We start from the raw sequence: 18417 nt of genomic DNA, 5'->3' as shown, positions 1-18417 counted from the left end.
AAATAAAACATGATCTGAAAAAGGCCAAAAAGCACTGAGCTTCGCTGACATCTGCCAAGCACTTGCAGTAAAACAGGACTAAGTAAAAAGCTGGCAAGTTTTATAAAATTCTTTAAACATTTATCTTTGGATCAATAAAGAAATAATCGCTTTATCTTCTTTATTTTCTAGTTTTTTTTTTTTAAATAAATGTTCTTCTTAGGAAAGCAAGATGCACAGCAGGCAGAGGAGGCCCTCATCACTGGTTCCATCCCTACAAACCACATGGTAGAGAGAACAGACTCCTGCCAGTAGTACTCTAGCCTCCCCACCTATACACACATACATGTGCAAAATACAGTGTGTATGTATGTGTGTGTGTGTGTGTCTTTTTTAAAAAACTCTTTGGGCATAGCAATTAAGAGTACTTGCTACTCAGACTTCTCTCCCCAGCACCTGTCAGGTACCTCATACTGCCTGTATATAACTCCAAAGGATCCTACAATCCTCCCTTTAGGAGCACCTGCAATCACATGCACATACATGAGAAACATAAAGAAGTGATGAAGCTAAAAAAAAGAAACCAACAACCACAACAACAAAAACCAACAACAACCAACCACTGCTCTTGAAGAGGCAAATTTGACTTACCCTTGTCTCCATTGTAAGTGCAAATACATGGCATTTTTTCTTGGGGATTCCATAACCTAATAGTGCCATCTGCTGAACAAGACAGTAACTGATTTTTTATGCCACTATAGGCAAGACCCCAGACTGCATCTGTATGAGCAACTAAAGTGCCAGCTAGAACATTTGACTCTGTGAGGAAACAAACAAAACAAAACATTACTTGGAAGAAGTCTGGCGAATAGGTAACTTATAAATAAATAAATAAAAATGTATGTAAAGACAGGCATGACGGTGCATGCCTTTTATCCCAGCACCTGGGAAGTAGATCTCTCTGTGTGTGTATGGGCTTTTTTAAAGTTTTATTTTATTTATTTGTTTTGCTTACAGTGTTCTGTCTGCATGTGTGCCTGCAGGCCAGAAGAGGGCACCAGATTTCACTACAAATGGTTGTGAACCACCATGTGGTTGCTGGAAATTGAACTCAGGACTTCTAGAAGAACAATCAGTGCTCTTAACCTCTGAGCCATCTCTCCAGTCCTCTCTGTGTGTTTTGTAGGCCAGCTTGGTCTACATAGAGAGTCCAAGGTCAATCAGGACTATATAGTAAGACCTTGTCTCATAAAGGCAAAACAAAACATAAAAACCACAAGAAGACAAACCAAAGCACAGACAGTGACTACTTCTAAGAACTGAATTATGGGTGATTGTTATCATTTATTCCAACAATACTAACACTAGCCACACATTCACAATTTCTATAAAGTACAAAAAAAAATCAGCCATATTGAGCTACAATTTACAGACCTGTACTACTCACTTAAACGGTACAGCTATGGTGTGTTCACAACTCTCACTGTGCTGACTTTCAGGATACTTTAATTTTTACTTAAATTATCTGTCTATTTATTTACTTTAGTTTTTGAAAAGGTATTTCTCTGTGTGACTCTGTCTGTACTGGAACTTGCTCTGTAGACCAAGCTGACCTTGAACTCAGAGATTCCCTGCCTCTGCTGGGATGAAGGGTTTGCGCCACTTTCAAGACACTTTAATTACTTGCTGGCCACCTTCCTTTCCACTTTTTTTAAGTTTTCTAAAGTTCTAGGTGACCACAGATCCTTGTGTAAACAAAGCTATTTTCTGAACACATTGTATGAACAGAATCTACAGACTGGGATCTTCTGTGTTGAAGTTTCTAGAGTACTACTTCCTTTCCTTTTATTGCCTAATAACATTCCAATTTGGTGCTAGCACATCTTATTTGACCATTCATCAACTGATGGGAGATCTGAGGGCTAAATGAGTATCATATTAGGTAATCCTCTATTTCCACTTAATTCTTCCTACTTATCACCATCTCCTTCAGCCTCACAGTTCCCAACTTTTCTTTATTGTGAATGACTATGACATACACAATACAAAGAAAACACAGCATTCAAAAGGGACCCCTCCTGCATCCGGTACCCAACTTCAAATAATGTCAAAAACTATCTTCCTGCTTCCGCGGCACTCGCCAAAGGAACCCAGTAGCAGACTCCCTGACTTTGTCAGTAACCTTCACAGGTGCACCGCATGGCACACATGGATAATATATACATACACAGATGTGCACACACAAATACAAATAAAATAAATTTAAACCCTATTTGTTTACAGATACAAGTAAAAAGTTGTCCTTCCTATTAAGGTGCAACCTACCAGGTGCATTATAAAACTTAGCTAAACTTACTTTCTTATGTATACACTTTTACTAGACAAATTCTTTGAATCACTAGTATTAACAAATTAAAATTTAATTTTAAAAAAGAAGTACGCAGACTCTTTGAACCTCAACAACAAAAACATCCTTACCACTACCTTCTGTAAAACTGTTGAAAAGTAAACTGTCTTTCACCGCTATGTAGTCGTCAAATCACTCCATTACCACACCTCATGCTAAAATCAGCAGTGACCACAATTCTACCAAACCCAGCAAATGCTTTTCTTTGATAGTACAAAGCATTTATTCTTTCTGGTTTCAATATTGCTTTTCATTCATAAAATCTGACTTGAAATGTTAAAGTGGTTCTCTCGGGGGCTCAATACTCAAGCACCTAACCTCCAGCTAGCTGTCAAAAATCTCCGTGAGCTGTTTCTTTCTCAAAATGATTTTCTTCTTTAGGTATGCATCCATGAATCCATTCTCATTGTCCTCCTTCCTCTAGACAATGTCAGGTTTAGTGAAGATTTAAGTCTCAGGTTATCATCTCTTGATTGATATTCATTCATATGCACCCATATCTTAATAGTCTCATTCATAGTCATTCTCTCGTACTCTATCCCTGTTTCAGTGAGTGTTACTATCTACACAGTCATCAGTCAACAAAGTCAGAGCTCTAGACTGGTGATGAAAATGTTCTGAAATTAGAACGTGGCAATATCTGCACAATCCTGAGCACACAGTAAAAACTAACAAATTAATACCTTAAAACAACCAATTTTAGCTGGGCAGTAGTACTGCACGCCTTTATTCCCAGCAATCTTGGAAAGGCAAGCAGATCTCTTTGAGTCTGAGGCCAGACTGGTCTACAGAGTGAGTTACAGTCCAACGAGGGCTACACAGAGAAACCCTGTCTTGAAAAACCAAAACCACAATAATAATAATAATAATACACCAAAAAAACCAAGGTGTCGATTATATCAATAAAACTTCCTTTTCAAACACAATTAAACCAAGAATAACACAACCTATCAATAAACCACTATATATTACTGTACTTACCCAATATATGTTAAACCCATTTCTTTAAAAATATTTATATTACATGTATGAGTGTTTTGCCTATATGTATTTATGTATACTTCATGTGGGCTGGTACCCATGGAGGTCCTGAAAGGGTCCCCTAGAACATAGGTTATGGATGATTGTGATTCACTAAGTGGGTGCTGGACATTGAGCCTGGGTCTTCGGCAAGAACATCAAGTACATTTAACTCCCAAGCTATCTCTGCAACATTAAGCCTACTTCTTAATCATTCTACCATCTAATTCTTATATTGGCAATGCCACCTCTCGTTTCCTAGGTAACTCCTAATTTTTACCTGTGACTGCAGCTGCCATCAATCTCTTTCAAAGGTCTCTTTGGACTTAGAACTTTTTATTACTTGATTTTCAACCTTTAGCTTGAATGTCATTGTTAAAGACAGAGAGCACTCCTGACCTCTCGTCTAAAGAGGTTCTAGATTACTCTTGTACAGAGAACTATATTTCATTGTCATTTAGAAAATATACTTATCATAAACCCTCTCTCCCCTAATCCCTTGCTTTTTTCACATCCATCTGAACAAAGAAAGTACTTACCATTATGCCTTACATTACAGAATGTGGGCACTAAGCATGTGTTAGCCAACAACAACAAAGAGCTCAAACATGTTTTGTTTTTTATACTCATTATTAACAATGCCCACTTAATGTATCTGAACATGTAAATTTAAGTTTTTAATCAAGTTTTTCAAAGCGTCATTTATTTTAAAAAATCCGTTTTATTTTGCTTTTCATTTTGAAATTAAAAAATTTTGGCCCTCCATGGAGATGTAATGAATTATATAGACCCTGACCATTCTATTCCTATTGTTTCTGTTGTCTTCCACTTAAAGATTATACATACTGTCTCTTAAGTTTAAAAATGTGTTACTTACTTCAATAATCTTCCCCTCTTCTTTTTGTTAAATGAAATTAATATTTAAGAAATGTTTTAAATACAATAAAGCACTAATTTAAACAATAAAATAGTCATAGAATGATTAATTTTTTTTTCCAAAAAAAATTATTTATTTTTATGTGCATTGGTGTTTTGACTGCATGTATATTTGTGTGAGTGTCGCAGATCTCCTGGAACTGGAGTTATAGGCAGTTCTGAGCTGCCATGTGGATGTTGGGAACTGAGTCCGGGTTCTGGAAGAGCAGGCAGTGTTCTTAACCCCTGAGCTATTTCTCCAACACCAATATCTATCTTTTTTAAATAAACTTTCTAGCAAGTATAATAAACAAATTATATGTCTAAACAACTTTGTAATAACATTTGAACTACAGAATTCTGTCAGCTCTTGTTGATGGGGGGTTTCTGTCCCACCAGGTCCCATAGCAGTTTAGTCCCAAATAAACACACAGAGGTCTACATTAATCATAAACTGGCTGGCCTAGTATCTCAGGCTTCTTATTAACTCTTATAACTTATATTCACCCATAATTCTTGCCTATATTAGCCAGGTGGCTTGGTACCTTTTTCGGCGAGACAGTCACATCTTGTTTGCTCTGTGTCTGGCTTCCTCTCTGTCTGGTTGAAGACTGTAGACTGAAACTTCCCTCTTCCCAGAATTCTTTTTTTAAAAAAATATTTATTTATTTATTTGTTATATATACAATATTCTGTCTGTGTTATGCCTGCACGCTAGAAGAGGGCACCAGACCTCATTACAGATGGTTGTGAGCCACCATGTGGTTGCCGGGAATTGAACTCAGGACCTTTGGAAGATCAGGCAATGCTCTTAACCTCTGAGCCATCTCTCCAGCCCTCTTCCCAGAATTCTTGTTGCCCCGCCTCTACTTCCTGCTTGATCACCTCGCTTATACTTCCTGCCTGACTACTGGTCAATCAGCATTTATTTAAAATACAAATGGCAGGGTACAGACCATTGTCCCATAGAAAGCTCGATTCACTAAAAAGACCCATTATGCCTCTTTACTTACCATATGTATCATAGGGATCCACATTAGGACTAGGCATATTCCACCACTGAATGGTTGCATCAATACCACCACTAAAACACTGTTCTCCATTAGAACTAATAGCTAATGAAAGAACAGGGCCACTATTACAGAAAGAGAGAGGGAAAATTACTTATAAATTCTAAGAAACTTAAACCCCTGCCCCCTTCATCTATTCATTTATGTGGTATCTAAACAAAACGTACAACTGGAAAGTACTAATAGGTCATATTTAAATATAATTAATCAAACAAGGTATTATTCAACTAATATGTCTTCTCTAACATCAAGTTTTGAGTAAATTAGGTTTTAAGACTGCTAACTATAAACAGTAATTGGAGTTGCTCATAAAATACTATTTCAAAAAAACTTACATGTGACCTCTAAATGTGTAGATAGGCTCTACGTCTAAAGAGGCACTCCTAAAAGAAGGAGAAAAGGGACAGGGGAAAAGAACACATTAAATCATCATTAATCACTGGTTGATACTGCAGATGTACTAAAGACACAGGATAATAAAGAATTATCCATATGAACAAAACTAGAAAGAAAAAGCAATCAATATTAAAATACTTGCTTTTTGGCAGGAACTGTCTTTTGCAAATTCCAAAGTTTCAGGGTATGGTCCTCAGAGGCAGTAACCAGCACAGGTTCTACAGGATGAAAAGCTAATGCTCTGACTCCATCAAAGTGACTACGTAGTGTATACTTGGGGTTCCAAGTCTTTCGAAAGGCATCTTTATTGGCCGGCAACTAAAACAAAAAGTGTTACTATTTACAGGTAAAAGTAATAAACTGTTAAGCATGTGGACTTTTTCTGTTTTATTTTTGGTGTGTTTAAAACATATAAAACTGTTTCACTAAAATATCCAGGGGCTGTTTTAATGACCTTAAAAACTCACAAGTCAATCTTTATATAAGAATTCAGAAAAATAATTTTGTTAAACTCTCAAATACCCAGGTCAAAGAATTCCTTAATCTGTTTTCACCTAACCATCAAACAAACAAACAAACAAACAAATAAATTCTACTGCTCCTATCAAAGTCAGATGGTAACAGAAAACTGCCACTGCCATAATGATTTACAAGAAAGCAAAACAGGGATATAAAAATTACCAGCTATTCAAGGGTATAGTGAACACAATAGTTTCCATTTAGGATATTGACCAGTATGTGAACAATTTCAAGGCAGAAAGTTAAGGGACTTAAGTTTTAAAACAATGAACTAAAAACTCTTAAAGATTATTTCCCTAAACCTTTCTTTTCTTAATTTCCTTCAAAGATTGAGTTTTGTGTTGCTCTTGCTGTCCTTGAACTCACTAAGTAAGTACCGTGAATTTCTGGTCCAGTTTCTGCAACCAATTTAGTTGCAAATATGCTTTAAAATTATTAGTAAGAATAATCCAGCCCACCAAGGCAGTTATTTTTAAAAAACATCCTAACTTAAGTCTAATTTTTAAAATGTTTTTGCTGAAAAATTGGCTGAAAAACTAAGGTGAAATGCAAAAAAAAAAATCTAAAATAGAGTTAACTCTCTAATGAGTGTATATGCTTGGAAAATATTTAATCAACACTAGTCTAATACTAACACAGTTCTTCCCATCTCCCTTTTCTAGCCCTCAAGAAAAGCTAAACATTAAGGAAATAATACAAGCTAACTTGGTTGTGATGGACAAAAAAGAGTTTTCAAAAAAACAAAACATGGCTTTCAAGATTAATCCTGATGGAAAAACCTAATTTCTCTAGTGTCTATTTGTTAGCATAAAATATGGCTTCAACTCAGTAAATAAGTTAACTACTCAAGATGTATTTATCAACCAGTATTTTAAGGTAATAACCCTAAACTCCTACCTAATCCATCAAAAATTACTAAGAAAGATTTAAACACCACAAAGAAAAAAATTTTAAGCAAAATTACACGTTATTTCAAATCAACACATCTGCACACTTAAACTTATCTTTTCCATGCACCTTGACATTAATTCTCTGTTATAAATGATTCCAAAGAATAAGGAGCCTTCTATTAAATCATTAAAAAATTAAAAATAAAACTGCACTTACATCATAACTATAGTCTGCATCATTTGTTACCGTCAAGTCTGCAAGGTCTCCAAGGCCCAGTACACTTAACAAAACATCATCAGAACCCATAATAAATGACTTGCCTCCTCCAGATGGAAACGTTATTGGTTCAGCTATAAAGAACAAAACCGCTTCTTAAATGCTGAAAAATCATACAGTACAATACAATATTGTGGGGAATTTAAGCACGAAACAGTCACAAAATTCAGCAATATTATGAATCTACTTCCCACTTCCACACACAAAAAAAAAATCCTACTACTGAGTAGAAATAAATGTGCTAAAACAACAATGTAATGATTATCTTCCAGAGTGAATAAACACTGTGTACATCATCCCAGGGTGGAGGCAGAACACAAACATTTTGTCTATTTAGATCTTTTACCACCTCAGTAAATTTTAACAGGACAATTTTTGATTAAATCATCAAATTTCAGCCACTTATAAGGAACAGAGGTCTACCAACCTCGAAGTAGCTTTATTTAAGTGCATAAGTTACTATGAAGTCCCTTTGCTTTCTAAAGAAGTGAAGGAGCACTTGGATATGATACTTCCAGACACTCTGATACACAGCCTTTCAATTAGTGCCAAGATGGTCTAGTAAAAGATGACTCTACTAGTAGTTGATGATAGCATCCAAAAAGAAATGCCTTCCAATTTTAAGACTTTCCTATGGCTTCACTTTAATGCCCTCTTTTATATATTATGATGTTGCTAAAGTTAAAAAAACTAATTTACATTAACTTCAGACTTTAGGTTTTCAATCAGAATGGCTGCGTTGAGTATCAATAAAAACTGAAAAGATCGCATCACGTCACTGAGCTACCTCACCTGTGTCTCGTGTGGTACAGCTTTCTACACTGACAATGCAGTTGGAATCAAAGTGCAATCATTTGAATAAATATAACAAGATAGGTTAAAGTTTAAGCAACCATTCAAGATAATTTTAAGCATGTGCTTTGCAATCAAAATAGTAGCATTAAGATGGCAAAAAGGAAACACTAATTACAAAACAATCTAAATATTTAAAATTATGAACCAATTTTTAAAAATTATTCAAAACCTCAGGCTAATAAATTATGGAAAATTCTTACAAAATGGCATGTATTTAATACACTACAGGAAACAGGCATACTAAAATACACATACTAATTCACTAATAATACTGAAAATAAATCATACAATTGATATATACTATTACCAAAGTAAAACTAATTTTTAATTTAGAATTTTTCTTTATTTTATTCTGTGTAATTTGATTCAAGTGATCCCTTAAACAAAGGTGTAATTCAGCAACTACTCTAATTTGAAAACCCTTCATAAAATATATACAATGTGTGTCTGAGATAGTAAGTATCCCACACATTAAACAATGATTATGACAGTTACTATCATTACCAAGCCATCATTCAATGGTTGTACTTGAATCTGAACAATACATAGTACTGATCTCGTCTATCAATATTAGTACATAGTTACTGATAATACAAAAAGCAGCTAAGAACTGTAAGATCAATAGTTCAAAAATCACAAAAAAGTCAGCAAGTAAATTTTACTCTATAATTTTTACCAGTCTAAAAATTTAAGTTCATAATTTGTTTTTAAGACAATTTAAGATAAAATTCTATAACTCCTTCTACTAGCAACTATACAAATAATCATAAACACAAATTTAGAAGTCCAATAAAATAGCTTTACCATCACCAATCAACTCATTTCTTTACAAATACTTTTTGTGGGATTATTTCTGACCAACTTCCAGGCATAAAAAGAGAAGTAGTCCAACAACTTTAGCTGGCTTATTTTTCAAAAAATATTATATTCATTTCTAAAGTTAATCACAGAAGTCACATCTATGTACCTTTTCTCTATAGATACACATGTGTTTATATCTAGCAAGCTATACTACTCTTTTAATATTTATTTACATATGTATATATGCAAAATCTTTTAAGCTATTATTTCTGCTTTCTCTATCATCCATCACAGGAGCATACAGTAATCACAGTAAATCTTTAATTTTTTTTGCTCTTATATCTCTGCTGGAAGAATATATATTTTGCATATTATTTTAAGTTAATAAAAATTACCCACAGCACTAACACAGCATAAAAATATAATCAACAATTTAAAATAAAATTATTAAGTGAGTTTTTAAATAGGGTCTTTCTAATATAGTCCTGACCATCCTGCAATTTGCTATGTAGACCAGGATAGCCTCTAACTCACAAAGATCCTCCTGCCTCTACCTCCCAAGTGCTGGAACCAACGGCATAAACTTTATTTTAATGACAGAAATTTTTATCAAGCAGAATTGTCTTTTGTGAGAATCCTAGAGCCTATGAAATAGAATTTTTTTCAGAAGGTCCTTTTAAAAAGTCCTATAATAAATACTTCTGATAGTCAGCGTGAATAAGGAAACCTGTAGCTCACATATTAACTCTTCCTTTTTCTACCAGTGTGCTTCTGCATGTGTTCTACAGGGTTGTACCCAGGACCTGGCACATGGTTAGACAAGTACTGTGATGCTGAGATACATCCCAGGCCCTTTCTTACAACTTTATCAAACCTAAAGAACATAATGGCCAATGACTGATTCCAATCATGCCAATGTAAATGTGAAATATAATCTTGTCTGTAATAGCAAGTTTTTAAAAGTTGTGCCACTAGAAAACAAATATTTGTTCTTTATAAATGGAAATGTGACATGAAATGTTTTTTCCAAAAGCACCAAAATGGAAATTTTCATAAAAATAAACCAGATTGCAGTTTTCCAATCTCTAAATGACATATTTTAGGAAGAGTTCCTCTTTCAAAATGTAATGAAGTTCAAGGTGCCCATTCACCTTCCCACACGACTATGAAAGCAACTAGTAACTTACTTTCTTTAAAAGCAAAAAACACAGTCATACACTTGACAAACACACAGAGAGAGTTCTAAATCACCTTTTATGTAGAATCAGCCTATGGGCTTTCTCCCTAAAATGGTGTCAAACATTAAAAAGGGTTCATATCACTAATTCGACTTTGCCTTAAACTGCAAATTTTACAGTCTAAAATGTTAGTAAACTGTACTACAATACTTGGGAAAAGAAGATCCTCAAAGACAAAACTAAATATATTAGAGCTGGTATCTCTATTTTAGAAAATAGTAAAAGTAAAAAGCTCACTGAACATAGAAAATAAATACAGAAAAAAAATCAATATTTTAATTTCCATTCTTTTGTATTAGTTTTAATGAGAGATCTTTTTAAACCTTTCCTTAAAATTTAATATGAATTAAAGAAAAAGGTAAGAAGTCATAAATTGAGAAATTGTTCAGTTTCGCTGTAAGGAAAATATCTAGAAGAAATCAGAACAAACTGTATATAAAAATTTGAGACGGGCAAACAAATCTCTTTATAGAGCAAGAAGTGTAAGTATAAATAAAATAAATCTAAATAAAATTATTAATGTTATATATACATTATATTAAAGTAATTTGGTTTAAAAACTGAGATTATTTAGCAGTATATGTTCACCCAGAATTATAAATTAGTCAATTAAATCCATGTATCTTTAGGTAAAATCAGTTTCAAAATGCTTAAGTAGTATTTTCACTTTCTATGCACTTCTGGTTTAGACAGATTTTAGAAAACTTATTACTAGGCCATGAATCCTAGATACAAAGTTACAGAATGATGTTCCTTATTCTAGAATGATTAACAGTTACATTTATTTTTAGGAATAATATGTATGTAAAATTCCCCAACACACTGCCTAGCACTTCTATTAAGAGGTAGTTATTAACAGTTGCTACATTTAAACCACACCACTAAGAATTAGCTTCCCCTCACCTATACTATTTAAAGTTTAGTTTTAGAAATTGTTCTTTTCCTAATACTAAATTTTTAAGCTATAATTAGATTTAAGGACGGCACAATGAACTGACCTACAATGGAAACAGCTACATCTAACATGAAAACAAAAACAAATATAAAGAACGAGAAGCCCATGTTTCATCCCTGAGCTTGCCTAAGGCCTCTAATGATTATGTGGGATGATATTTAGCATTTTACACAATGGCATATTTGTATATGGAGTTAAGAAACTCAGCAATACAAACAAACATGATAGCTAAATGCTGTACCTTCCTCTGCTCTTGTAACTTCATGATCTGTCATTCTAGGAGAGGCTGACCTAGACTGAGTAATGACTCCTGAAGGGATGTGGGGCAGCTCATCATCTCCCAGATCAGCGATCATGTCGCAGAGTTTTGTCCTGTTGACCCCTGTAAATTAACGTCAGCAGTAGAGGTGCACTTAATAACTACCGCTTGACTGCTGGCAGCCTTAGTAAACCAATTTACTAACAAAACAGACGAATAAAACTCCAAGTTATTAAAGCTATTATTTTATATACCATTTTTCAAAATACTCTGAAAACTTTTAAATATGTTGAAGAGTCACTATTTTGTGGCTCTTTGTGGAACACTGGTTAGAACATAAACACTGTATTTGAAACATATTGTGGAGGGGGAGAAAAAAGGAAAACTTCTATTATTCAACTTGGAGTCTATAAAGTCAGCCACAGAAAAATGCTATCACAACAATGGAAATTATTGGTATTTAAAACTAATGTTTACTAGTGCATAAAACAAAACATGGGCCTTTCAAATTAACTGTTTTTAAAAAGTCAAAGAAATACAAACAAAATGACTTTTATAAGGGTGCAACAAACAATTAACTTTTTCTGCTGTTTTTTGGATATTTTCCCATCATATTAATAAAAATTTGTCATTGACAATTCAACCCAATTTGTTAAATTTGTTTCTTAGAATTGGCTACCTCAAAATTTCCCTTTTCCAAATTTGAAAATGGAGTTCTCCAGAAGTTTTTTAAATGTCTTGTAATGATAGAAGTCAGCACTGTCATAGGCCTTAAATTTAAATTTCAACTACTGCCTAGATAATTCAGATAAAAGACAGAGCCCAAAAGCTTCAGCAGTTATTCTTTAACTATAAATTTAGAAATAGTAGAATTAGTCATTTTGAGCCATACAGTATGAAAGCTTTTGTTTAAGTAAGTCAGGTGATATGCCGGGCGGTGGTGGCAGACACCTTTGACCCCAGCACTCTGGAGGCAGAAGAAGGCAGATCTCTGTGAGTTCCAGGCCAGCCTAGTCTACAAAGTGAGTTCCAGAATAGTCAGTATTGTTACACAGAGAAACCCTGTCTCGAGAAATAAAACAAAATGTCAGAAAAATCAATTTAGAAAAAAGCATTTTAAAAAATCAGCATAAGATAAAAGCAATTAGAATATATCCAAGGTTAAACATCATGACCTCATATTCACTAGCATGAACACTAATGAACTAATAACTAAATCAAGATTCTCTGTGATTAAAATCCTTGGCAGGTATTTGAGCATCAGTTAGTCTACATGAAATGTCACTTATCTGTGTATGAGAAAATAATGAGAATGAGAAGCAACTGGAAGCCAAGATGTAATGGAAATAAGAGAAATTCTGCACATCATTTTATAGTAAGTCCTAACTAAAACTGGTCACAAACTCGGTTTTTCCATTGTGCATAATAAACAATATCCTCTGAATTTTCCAAAAGAACTATAAAGGAGAAACTCAGGATCACCTGAGCATTTTTCCTCTGCCAGTAAAGCAATCATAAATTCTCACACACACACACTCCCCGAGACAGGCTTTCTCTGTGTGGCTTTTGGAGCCTGTCCTGGAACTCCTCTGTAGACCAGGCTGGCCTTGAACTCAAAGAGATCCCCTGCCTCTGCCTTCCCAATGCTGGGATTAAAGGTGTGTGCCAACTACCTGGTATAAATTCTCTAACAAAAAAAAAAAGTTGATTAAATATCCAACCAGTTAAATTCAATGTCAAAGAAAACAAAAATATTCTTTCTCATACATAACTCTTCTTTAAAACTTTCTGATTTGTATGATTGATACCACTATTAATTTAGTTTCAGTAGCTGAAATTCTGGAAGCAAATCATGATAATCCTACAATTTATACAATAAAAGAGGAAAATCAGTTATTTTTTACAAAAGAATTTTCCTTTAAATTGTTTTTCATATTAATCTTTTTCTCAACTTTTAACTGCTAATCAAGCCTCTCATCCTTATGGTTTATTGTAGTAGACTCAATTTTCTTTAAATTTTCAAGTCACACTTGCTTCCCATCAAATTTGAATACTACCCATTAGATTATGGCTCCCAAATTATCACAGTTACTCTACTGCCTCTTGCTCAGCAGTGCCAAGTGGCACTTACAACTTCTTGTACCAAGATTGTTAAAACTGTCTACTTAATCTTTTACATATTTCATACAAATCCCTTAACTTTCCATAACGTGCAACAAAATTATTCTGCTCTGCATATTGCTATATTTGGTCATCTCCAATTCCTACACACACACACACACACACACACACACACACACACACACACTCCCTCTCTGCTATATTTGGCCATATCTACCCTCTCCAGTTCTTAAAACACACACACGTACACACACACACACACGACCTCGTAGTGACACACAGATTAATGGAGATGGGTTAAATTAGTATGTAAGAGTTAGCCAATAAGAAGCTAGAGGTAATGGACCAAGCAGTGATTTAATTAATACAGTTTCAGGTCTAAGCTAGCCGGGCAGCCAGGAACCAAACAAGCGACCTTCTTACTAAACAGGCACAAAGCTAATTTAGTCATATATTATCTGTTCTCTCCAATTCTCTCTCTCTCTCTCTCTCTCTGTCACACACACACACACACACACACACACACACACACACACACACACACACTGCTAAATTTGGTCATATCTGACCCCTCAAATTCACACATGCATGCAGTGTATATTAAACACGTACAGTGTATATTCAACACGTACATACAGTGTAATTGGCCTATTCAAATTCTATGCATTTTTCTAACTAAATCTATTTCCTCTGTAAATATTTTATTGATTATCCCTATAAAGTCTTATTATGTGTCTGTGTGCCTTAAAACCTGGTTCCACTAATATAATCCTATAAGTAATTTTGTTTGATAGATAATAACAAAAAATTTAGAGCTTTACTGTGGTAGAAAATGTATAAAAATAATTTCCTAAACAAGTAGACTTGGAGATACAGAAGTGAGCAGAGATAAATATTCAAGTCACTGCTTAAAATTAGGATAATTAATATTTTTACATACTTACAGCTAAACATTAGTCTTTGAGTAGCACAGTGCCAAGTTTAGGAGAAGATGAAACTTCTCTGCTCTAATACTAGTTTCTCAAAAGCTGTCAAAAGATGAAAGCAGATTTCATAACCAGAGATCATAGTCTTTGCTCTACAAAGCAAGAATCTTTCAATTTCAGACTCAACAGTGTATTTAGTTAGGTACTGGGGACTGAACCTAAGGGCTTGTACATGCCACTGATTCTATGTTCACCCCTTCAAGTGCAAACTTAATGCATCTTCATACTAAGCCTACCAAAGATGCTAAATAATTTCACAATTTTAAATGATTACCAATAATGAGAAAATTGGAGTAGTATTACTATGAGACTATTATGCCTAATGTTAATTCAAAGGCATAAAGGCTCACTAATTACTCATAAACACAAACTGAGTCAGGCTTAGGATACACACCTGCAATTTTGGCACTGGAGACACTGAGGCAAAAGGATCGGAGTTTGAGATAAACCTGGTCCAGACAGTCTGGATTACGCAGTGAGTGCGGTTCTATCTCAAAAACAAAAAACAACAACAAAACCTCAGTGCTTAATTATTGCAGGAATTTAAAAGAAAAACATTTTTCTGTGTGTGGTGGCTTATGCTTGTAAACCCAGCACTGTAGAGATGGAAATAGGAAAATCAAGAGTTCAAGGCCAGACTGGGCTATAAGACTCTCTGTTTCAAAAGAGGAGAGGAGGGAGAAGAGGAGGCCGAACGATTGTGAATTATAAAACACAATGCAGCTACCTCTTACCTGTGACTCCAGACCTGACAGAAATGTACGCTCCTCTCAACAGACTGTAGCACAATGGAAACTATGACCTATCGTCTGACTGCTATTATTTCCATCCATCTACACACGATCCTTCACATATCACTTTTACCAAGTCTAAAACTGACATGGTCATTGTCTCAAATATGTCCTTTGCTAATCAACATTTTCTTCAACAAAACTAATGGCTAGGAGGTAAACAGTTTTATTTTCTGACTATCATTATAGTTAAAATAAAACTTTCACATTGTTATAAATAACTTCCCTGTCAAGTCATACTAAGGAAAGACAGAATAAAAAGTAACTCAACAAAAGTTTTTTTTTTTTTTCGGAGGGGTGTGTGTGTGTGTGTGTGTGTGTGCGCGCGTGTGTGCTAAGAACCTAAGTTGAAACATTCAGTAGCCAGCTTTTATTCCTGATATAGGTGCTAATAAGGCCTCATACCATTGGTGGAGATCAACTTTAAAATCTGGGGATCATTCAGTAAATGAGTCCTTCAGGCTACCTACCTTTAATTAAAAAATCAAACAACAACAAGGTGTTTCTCACAACATGACAGTTGTATTAAATAAATGTGACACTACAATATCAAAGAAAAATAACCAGAACGGCAAAGTGAAACTGTGGTTTTCAAAAGTGCACTGACTGGGAGGATCTTTCTGACATGAGACAAAATGACTAAAATAAGAAAAGGTGGGAGGAAGTAACTGGGAGCAGAGGATTAAGTGGTCCCTTTAAAACCGTGACGTTCGATGTAGAGTGGGAGATGGAGCCAAGGTAAAGCCAGCTAGACAATGGAGAAAATGAGAAGGGATATGGGGGCGCAGTGATGGAGGCACTAATATGAGACAAAACTTGCCACTTGGTTTATTTTTTTTAAGTTAGGATCAGGCAAGCTTTTGAGTTTGAGGCCAGCTTGGTCTATAGAGCAAGTTCTAGGACAGCCAGGGCTACACTGAGAAACCCTATCCTTGGAAAACCAATAAACAAACAAACAAATAAATAATAAAATGAACTTATGACAAAGAATTAAAATCATTTTATTGCCCCACCTTGCAAGACTTTTAATGCAAATATTCTAATCCTCCTATTCTTAATTTATAATTGAATTTATATTAATTTAATTTATATAATCTAATCCTCTGACCTTAATTTATATAAAGGCTCTGCTTTATTCTGTAATTAAAGAGGCTGACCCCTTCTCCACTTATTTACTATGCCTCAGTTCTTTGAAGCCTAGTCAATTAAGTAAGACTTCAGCTGGAGCCCAGCTGATGGGGAAAAGATACAGTTGCCACTAGCACTGGAGTAAAAACCAAGTATACTTTCTGTCTTGGTGAATTCTGTTCTTCATAATGCCTTCTTGACCAAGAGTAAAGCTGGCTTGTCCAGATACTTTACTGGCAATGGTTGTGATCTCTTTCTTTGCAAGCCTGAACTTATTTCTAACATTACTATACATAAGATTAACTAGAAAAAGTAAAACAAGTTGTTCTATTAAGTAACCAAGACTGCAAATATATATAGAGTCTCAAGATGCAACAAATCTGAGGCGGATCTCATGGAGCCCAGGCAGGCCTCAAACTTTCTATGCCGTTGAACTTCTAACCATCTTGTCTCCCTGCATCCAAATGCTGGGAATACAAATATTAACCACCACACTATGCTTTATCTGGTACTGGAGACAGAACTCAAGGCTCCACGCATGCTAGGACAAGCACTCCACCAACAGTTTTATGTTCTCAATTCAACAAAAATTTTACCTGGCACAAGAACAACAACTGGCTGTAAGAATAAGGACAGCAAGAATTACTCTCATATTAAAGGGGAATGATAAAAGTTTCACTCTTCTTGTTTAAAGACAAAGAACAAAGGAAATCTTTAAAGGATTTTTATATTCTAAATAAAGTTTCCAGATTTTGGATGTGAAATAAGCAAATATAAAACACTTCAAATGCTACAAATTATGTGATGTTTAATTATGATCAATTTACACAGCTTTACTAAGCTAATGCATGTAGCAAAAAAATGGAGAATGTCAAAAGCTAGAAAAATTCTTAAAATTGAAAATTTTTAAAAAAGATTTATTTATTCACTAGGTATAATGTTCTGTCTGCATGTATGCCTGCAGGCCAGAAGATACCGCCACGCCACGTATCATTACAGATGGCTGTGAGTCACAATGTGGTTGCTGGGAATTGAACTCAGAACTCTGGAAAAGATCTGGAAGTGCTCTCAACCACTTAGCCATCTCTTCAGCCCTTTTACATTCTTTTTTTTTTTTCTTCTTTTTTGTTTTGTTTTGTAGACAGGGTTTCACTGTATAGCCCTGGCTGTTTTGGAAATTAGAGATCCACCTGCCTCTGTTTCCGGAATGCTGGTATTAAAGGCATGGACCACCACTGCTCGGCTGAAATTGAGGTTTTTATTTATTTATTTGCTTGTTTGTTTGCTTGTTTGTTTTAGTCTTTCAACATAGGGTTTCGCTGTAGCTTTGGAGCCTATCCTGACACTTGCTCTTTAGGCCAGGCTAGCCTTGAACTCATAGAGATCTGCCTGCCTCTGTCTCTCAAGTGCTGGGATTAAAGGCGTGCGCCACCACCATCTGGTGAATTTGAGATTTTAAAAACAAATAAAATATTGTTTTTCTCATTCTCATGTGTACATCACTATCCCTAGTTCTTTTCTGAAACTGTGAATTTTATGTATGTTGTCACCACGATGGAAAGCTGACCAGCAAGTATTTATATGTGTGTCTATTTAAAACCTACCTATGATATGCAGCACTGGTTATTTCCTGGGGTCTTGAAATATCCTCTAGCTAGGACACTACTGTTTTTCCTTAAATTTCATCTACAAGAAAGATTCCAACGGAATTCTGAATTTATTGGTTTTTAATTTAAAATTCCATGAAGGAAATGGATAATCAATTTCTACTAATTTCCTAAAACACCCTCTGTTGCAAGCCTAATTCCTA

At 34.8% G+C, this 18417-nt stretch overlaps 1 protein-coding gene across 4 annotated transcripts in view; it reads right to left on the bottom strand.

Annotated features, from left to right (window-relative positions):
• Nucleotides 1-18417, bottom strand: part of Strn3 (striatin 3) — an 82515-nt gene that overhangs the window by 12065 nt on the left and 52033 nt on the right. For 2 of the 4 annotated variants that reach the window (XM_085697667.2, XM_085697668.2), the window contains 6 exons: nt 11564-11704; nt 7414-7547; nt 5930-6105; nt 5727-5774; nt 5335-5456; nt 631-798 (listed from right to left, as the gene is read on the bottom strand). In XM_085697667.2, coding sequence (XP_085553793.1) covers nt 631-798; nt 5335-5456; nt 5727-5774; nt 5930-6105; nt 7414-7547; nt 11564-11704 — 789 coding nt within the window. The remainder of the gene's footprint in view (nt 1-630; nt 799-5334; nt 5457-5726; nt 5775-5929; nt 6106-7413; nt 7548-11563; nt 11705-18417) is intronic. The other 2 variants (XM_085697669.2, XM_085697670.2) reach the window with 1 other exon arrangement.

The sequence above is a fragment of the Myodes glareolus genome, chromosome 11 (assembly GCF_982192425.1).
Source record: "Myodes glareolus chromosome 11, mMyoGla1.1, whole genome shotgun sequence".
Classification (NCBI taxonomy): Eukaryota; Metazoa; Chordata; class Mammalia; order Rodentia; family Cricetidae; genus Myodes; species Myodes glareolus.
The sequence above is the reverse complement of the archived record's forward strand: the minus strand, read 5'-3'. Positions and strand labels throughout refer to the sequence as shown.